The sequence below is a fragment of the Arachis ipaensis genome, chromosome B02 (genome assembly GCF_000816755.2).
Source record: "Arachis ipaensis cultivar K30076 chromosome B02, Araip1.1, whole genome shotgun sequence".
In the NCBI taxonomy this organism is placed as follows: Eukaryota; Viridiplantae; Streptophyta; class Magnoliopsida; order Fabales; family Fabaceae; genus Arachis; species Arachis ipaensis.
Window position 1 is genome coordinate 1,516,562 of NC_029786.2, and position 7,352 is coordinate 1,523,913.

General features: G+C 31.9%; 2 protein-coding genes across 3 annotated transcripts in view; one reads left to right on the forward strand and one right to left on the reverse strand.

The window, feature by feature from the left end:
- The window catches only part of LOC107626570 (probable polygalacturonase), a 5,887-nt gene extending 2,633 nt beyond the window's left edge, over positions 1–3,254 (forward strand). The window contains exons 3-6 of the mRNA XM_021114823.1: positions 471–591; positions 1,702–1,876; positions 2,078–2,148; positions 2,397–3,254. Coding sequence (XP_020970482.1) covers positions 471–591; positions 1,702–1,876; positions 2,078–2,148; positions 2,397–3,106 — 1,077 coding nt within the window. The 3' untranslated portion in view covers positions 3,107–3,254. The remainder of the gene's footprint in view (positions 1–470; positions 592–1,701; positions 1,877–2,077; positions 2,149–2,396) is intronic.
- On the reverse strand, positions 3,430–7,035 carry LOC107621999 (mitogen-activated protein kinase homolog MMK2). Of its 2 annotated transcripts, none has more exons than XM_016323944.2 (6): positions 6,714–7,035; positions 5,770–5,899; positions 5,525–5,662; positions 4,609–4,941; positions 4,123–4,306; positions 3,430–3,996 (listed from the first exon to the last, which is right to left on the reverse strand). In XM_016323944.2, exons 1-6 carry the CDS (start codon positions 6,866–6,868, stop codon positions 3,821–3,823), a joined length of 1,116 nt encoding a protein of 371 aa, XP_016179430.1. In that variant the 5' UTR covers positions 6,869–7,035; the 3' UTR covers positions 3,430–3,820. The 2 variants fall into 2 exon arrangements, with proteins under 2 accessions (XP_016179430.1, XP_020970489.1); XM_021114830.1 differs by lacking the exon at positions 6,714–7,035 and adding an exon at positions 6,008–6,030.

The window sequence follows — 7,352 nt, forward strand, 5'->3', positions numbered from 1 at the left end:
CTCTCTTAAGACCTATATAAACAATACATAGCTTATTGTTTCCAATTGAAGACAAAAAAAATCTAACATCATTGTTTGGACATTATTAACATTATAAAAAAAATTAATCTTCATATATTAGTACCTTTTGTTGTTAGAGACAAATTGAAGATGGAGTTTATTAATTGTCACAGATATATCTCCAACCAATATATATAACCATGAGAAACTTTGCCATTTAAATTATTTTTATATGTGAATATAGTTTGTGTTTAATTTTGATGCACGTGTAAAATGTTTTATATAGTCGTGCAATCATATCTATTCTTTTGAATGACTATTCACGCGGTCAATGAAAATAGTAAGTATTTTTGATGATGTGGCGTGTTCACGTGCAGAATTACTTTAGATTCACAGTGCATCAAAATTAAATTCGTATAATTAATAATTTACTTAATGGAATTTTGATTTCTATCAATATATTGAGTTAGGATATGAATGAGTGGCCTGTGATCAAACCACTACCATCTTATGGAAGAGGAAGAGATGCTGCAGCTGGAAGATACACCAGCCTCATATTTGGAACAAACCTCACTGATGTCATTATCACAGGTATGAAAAAAAGAAAAGTTGTATAGAGAAAAACAATAATAATCAAACTATTAGTTAAGAGCTGGTGAAAAGTTTCATCTAACACATGTTCTATTCTTCAAAATGTTTGAATTCTACTTTAATTTCCACAGTTCACTTACATCTGATTGACTATATATTATATATTTATTAGCCTTTTTTAGTTTTTCAATTACATTTTATACTTGTTCATTTTAGTCAAGTACTTTTGATTAGGTATCTAGCTTATATTTAAAGTCAATATTGTCTCTCTTAGGTAACCTACTCTCATATTCAAATAACTGGTTAGCTATTTGAAGAACATGGCTGTTAGTTTTTGATATGATAAATGGTTAACAATGTCATTAACAATGCAATGAGACTGAAATATCTTAATTAATTTGATGTGCTACATGTTGCTTCTAAGTTCCTAATTTTTTATTTTCAATTATTAAAAAAAAAAACTAATTTGTTGGATACATACATATACTGCATTTTTTTTCTTTTGGTTATGTGATAAATTAGTCATATCAACTTTTATGTATTATTTAAAATTGAGTTTAATTATTTATTGAGTAAAGTGACAAATAAATTCTTGAAGATTTAACTTTTAGACAGATTAGTCCTTCAAAAAAAAAAGTATTAGTAAAGTCTTTTAGGATAACAAACATGAACAACTTAGTTCAAATTAAGATCTATTCTAATCATAGGGGTTAATTTGAAGGTAGTATGTCACATCTACTATTCTGAAAGACTTTATTGATATTTTTTTTTAGAGATTAATCTATCCGAAGTATAAATCTTGAGGAGTTTATTTGTCACTTTACTCTTATTTATTTATACACCGATCAAATTTTAAGAAAAAAAAAAACTATATGATTATCCAATTAGATGTTTGAATTTGTTAGACTTTTAAAATAGTGAATAATTAGTTGAATCAAACACTTTTCTTTATTTAACAATACATGGTTATATATTCATGTAAGACTTTTTTATATTGATAGCATATGAAAAATATATAAATCCTTTGAAATTTACTTAATTAAATAATTTTATCATGATAGTGACTAATCTTACAAATGAAATGATTATGAACACTTGTGGTGGTAACAGGAGACAATGGCACCATAGATGGTCAAGGTGCATTTTGGTGGCAACAATTTCACAAGAAAAAATTGAAATACACTCGCCCTTACTTAATTGAATTAATGTTCTCAGACAATATTCAAATCTCAAATCTAACACTCCTAAATTCACCATCATGGCATGTTCATCCAACTTATAGCAGGTAACAATCATAATAATAATAATCCTATCCTTGTCATATAGTTATTAGTTCATATATATGCTCACATTATTCAAATTAAAGTCTTAAAAGCATTTCAAAATCACATTTGAGTTTTTGACTTTTGTGACACCATCATAATAACAACTACTATTGATTCTTTCTAATTTCAAAACTAACAATAAAGTTTCCAACACTATACAGCAACATTATTATTAAAGGCATCACCATCAATGCTCCTGTCACATCTCCAAACACTGATGGAATTAACCCAGGTAAGCATATAGATGAACATTAACATTATTGGACTAAGAAAATTGAAATAAGTATTTTCTGTAAAATTTGAACATATAGTTTTAATCCTTTCCATTAATATGCCTATGTTAAATGTTGATGTGTACTAGACAGGTTAGTTGCATTAACAGTTAACAGAAACAAACTAAGAGTACCTAAACAAATCATATAGAATATAGATTAATAAATTTTTCTCTTTCCTTTTGTTGATTTTTTTTCCTGTTCTTAGATTCTTGCACAAACACCAGAATTGAAGATTGCTACATAGTTTCTGGAGATGATTGTGTAGCAGTGAAGAGTGGCTGGGATGAATATGGCATAAAGTTTGGTATGCCAACAAAACAACTTGCAATTAGAAGACTCACTTGCATTTCACCATACAGTGCTACCATTGCCTTGGGAAGTGAAATGTCCGGCGGAATCGAAGACGTTAGAGCCGAAGACATCACGGCGATCAACACAGAATCCGGTGTCAGGATCAAGACGGCTGTAGGGAGAGGAGGGTATGTTAAGGACATTTATGTCAAAAGAATGTACCTTCACACAATGAAATGGGCATTCTGGATGACTGGTAACTATGGCTCCCATGCTGATAGCCACTATGATCCGAATGCGTTGCCTGAGATCAAAGGTATCAACTATAGAGATGTTGTTGCTGAGAATGTAAGCATGGCTGCAAGATTGGAAGGGATATCTAAAGACCCTTTTACTGGAATTTGCATGGCCAATGTCACAATTGGTTTGGCTGCAAAGCATAAGAAGCAGCCATGGACTTGCACTGATATTCAAGGGGTTACTAGTGGTGTGACTCCTCAACCATGTGATTTGTTACCTGATCAGGGTCCAAAGAAGATCACAGCTTGTGATTTTCCACCTGAGAATTTACCTATTGATATGGTGGAACTCAAGAAATGTAGTTACACCATGAAACATGCATAAGCATAACACATGAAACATGCTACCTAGTTATTATTTATATATCTCTAGTCCTTCCTAGATTATCCAGATACTATTCCTCAAGTTGTGAAATGAACTCTGTTAAACTATGTTATTTATAGAGTTTCTTTAACTTTGTTTTTCCCCTCTTCAACTTTATTTATGTTCAATGCTAACATTCAAAGTTATCAAAACTCTCGAATTAACTCGTAAACTCGTAGCTTTACAAGGTTAAGTCCTCACGAAGCATACAAATTTACGAGTTTAGGTAAACTTTTGAGTTTAATTACCTTGCTAACATCAATAAAAACTTTTCTACAGACTTCTTTTCCTTAAGCAACAATATTTATTTTTATTTTCTTTCAAATATTTTGGACAATAACAAAGTAACAAACCCTTACACTTTATGACATACAGTTAGATATTATTATCAGTTTCTGTAACCAAAGCTTAAAGGATCTTGTGTATATTCTCCTCATCTAGCAGTAACAGTTCAGTAAATCAAAGTATGGTCCCTAAGTCTATGCTAAACCTTCTAGTAATCTTGGGCATCTTTTGATCCTTTCCACATAGTATCTCACAATGAATCTTAGTATCTCCAATATGTTTCAAATCATGTAGAGATCTTCAACTTTTCAAGTAGTCTCATATCATAGCTCTTAAAGGAGTCATCAAGTATTTCAGTCACTATGCATATACAACAGTTAATGCAAGCTTTCAGTAAATTGGTGGATCAGGATTGAACTTCAAAGATTCTCTCCAGATGAGTTCCTTGATGTCTTCTTCAGTGAATGACGGTTGCTCAAAGTCGAAACTGAACGGTCTTAGACAAACGGGTTCCTCATTAATATCATGGAGTGGTGCCATGTAAGGATGGCACAAAGCTTCATCAACTGTAAAGTATAAAAAGTAACTAGTAACATCAATAAAAATACAGACAATGAAATCCTGTCATATACAAAAGCCTAAAAATCATTTTGAACATTAATGAATTCACAATTATTTGCATGTTCTTTTACCTGTAATGCGCTTGCTTGGATCAAAGATGAGCATCTTTTCTAGCAAATCAATGGCACCAGCAGAAATGTTGGGAAATTTAGCAGAAAAATTTTGCTTTGGACATTGTGGAAGCTGTTTTACATATCTACGAGCATTATCACTTTGAAGAAATCCGAGGCTGGCATCGTCAGGTGAACCTACCAGCTTTAAGAAAGCAACAGAAACTTTGTCAAAATTGAGCTAATTTTAAATCAACATGAGAAGGTCTGAAAAATGATCAAAAGATTAAGGCAGTGATGCCGTCCGAGTAGATATTGACACATAAATTGACAATCATTTCAAGTTATAGAATCAGAACTCTAAATTACACATGATCCAAAGGTAAAATCTAAAATGAAAAAACAAGAACAAGAAATTCAAACACAAATATAATCAGTCTCAAAAGATTGTGTTAACAATTCAAGAGTTAGCAGTAAAAGGTTTCATTCAAGACATCTAGTTAATACCTCTGTGATCAGTCTCAGCTGATGAACATAATCTCTCCCTGGAAAGAGGGGCTGCCTTGTCATGATTTCACCGAGTATGCAACCAACCGACCATATATCAATGGCTGCTGTATATTCAGAACAGTTAAGAAGCAACTCCGGAGCTCGATACCATCGAGTAACCACATACTCGGTCATAAAATCAGTTTCGGAGGTAGTTCTAGCAAGACCAAAGTCTGCAATCTTAAGGTCACAATTGGCATTCAGTAGCAAGTTACTAGGCTTTAGATCACGGTGCAAAACATTCGCCGAATGTACATATTTGAGCCCTCGTAACAACTGATATAGAAAATACTGCAAACAAAAATTGTATAAATAGCCTTAAATATTAAGTCTAATATGCTATAGAGCTCATACCATAACATATGGGATAGAGCAATTCACTGTAATACTGTAATAGGTGATGTATGACACACAGTACCTATTATATTATATGTCCTCCAAGGATCTCCATAGATTTTCAGAGCACATTTTAAATAATAAATACATGTGGCTATATACACTCACGAATGACAATTACCATATACGCTTGTTTGTTGTTATCATTCAAAAGACAGACTCAAGATAGGAGCCTAATAAGTAATAACTGATGAAAACCAAAGCATAATGTTTCTATAGATTGAAAGTTTCAAGTTTGTAATAACAATGGATTCCTGTACAAGAAAAAAAGACCAATAAACAAGCTATAAGATGGTAAAAAAAATATAAGTAATTCATATTTCATAAGTTAGTAATCAACTAATCAGGCAAGTCAACCGAAGAGTAATAAACTACTCAAGACATTAATTGAAAGAAAAGGTCATTCAATTCAACTAGGAGCACCTGAACTAGGAATTCATTAAAAATTAGATGCCAAATAAACATTTAGAGTGCTGACCCGACAATGATCATCAGTCAATGGTTGATTGGAACGTATTATTTGATGTAGATCTGTGTCCATTAACTCAGAAACAATGTAAACATCATTGAAGTTCTCCTTCTGTGGAGGTCGAATAATATCTTTAATGGACATCACCTTCAATGCAGAAAACAACTGATAAGTGAAGCAGTCTATTTTGCAAATTGAACACCAATGAAGATTTTAAAATCAAAGCCAAGAGGGAAAAAAGCATAACAAATTACATTTTCATGATCCATGTGCCGAAGAAGCTTAATTTCTCTTAAGGTCCTTTTGGCATCTATTCTGTTGTCAAATGCATTGCCAACCTTCTTAATGGCAACTTCCTCACGTGTCTCGGCATTTACAGCAGCACTTCAAGGCAATTAAAAACAAAAATGTTCCTCAAATTGTTTGTAACACTAACTATCCAAACATCAAACTATAAGAAACCATGCACAACATATCAGCATTCAGCAGCACCTATGCATACAAACTCAGAGGTACCAGAGAATGTTCCTCCCTCATTTTCAACTTCCATTCGGGCAGATTCGCAGAAAAGGAAATTCGAAGCCACAAAAAAAATGGATAATATTAGCTATGATTACATCACTTTGATGGCACCAACCATATAACAAGATTATCTAAGAGAAAAATCAAACTGAAAATCAGAAACAGATTTTAGAGTAACAATCATCTCATTTTAACAACCCACATAATGATCTAGTTCAGGATTCTCAGTCAAAAGTCATAACCTGGCACATTCATGGCCACAAAAATGATCATCAGCACACCAAAATAACCAAATTTATTGTCTTCCTTTTTTAAAAATTCAAATCTCTAAAAATCAACAAACAGATATTCTCATTCATGGATTTCATGCCTAACATCAACTTCACTAAACACTAAAATGACAAGAAATCCAGGAAATAAAACAATCAACCACCCACTCACTAACAAATAACAGTTAACTTGCATTCCTAAATCTAAATCAACTAACCTACAAAAGGTTTGATTAGCATTAAAAGCTAAGGTGTTCCAAAATCAGAAGATGCAAGTTAAAAACACACTTCAAATATAAGAACTACCCCTTTCACAAAATAATACAAAAACAGAAGTAAAACAATGAATTGAACTTAAAAAAGAAAGAAAAAAGAGCTCTTTTTTATGGTTTCTTTTGCTTACTCACCAAACAATTCCATAAGCACCTCTTCCAACAGGGCGAATAGGAGGGACATACTTTGTAGAAACCTCAAAGAGGTTGCCATAGATGTTGTACTGAACATAGCGTCCACCATGAGTGGCTACACCTCGTATGCTATGCTCAGCTGAATCAACAGACATCTCTCTATGACTATCACTATGAGATCTTCAAAATTCAGAGACCAAAACCAAAAATGGAGAAATGGGAAGAGACCCAATATAGAAAAGGGGGTTCAGAGCAAGAAAGGAGGTAACTTTGAGGATTTTGGCGACAACAGAGGAAAGAGAAACAAGACTAGTCAAACTTGTCTAAATTATTTTTGGTGAAATAATTATTTTTTCTCAAATCCTAACTCATGTCTTAGTATTTTTTCTAATTATTTTTTTTATCTAGAATTTTTTTATAAAAATATCTTAGACATTATTTTAGTATTTTTTCCATGTCTAAATAATGTCTTAGAATGTGGATATAATACATACATTTTAATATTTTGTCATGTGATTTCTATAAAGGATATTAATGTTATGTACTATATCTTTTAATTATTTTCTATAAATAATTAGTGCTATATATAACTTAAATACTGTAAACAAATTTAATTTTTTGTGAGTAAAATAATGTTAT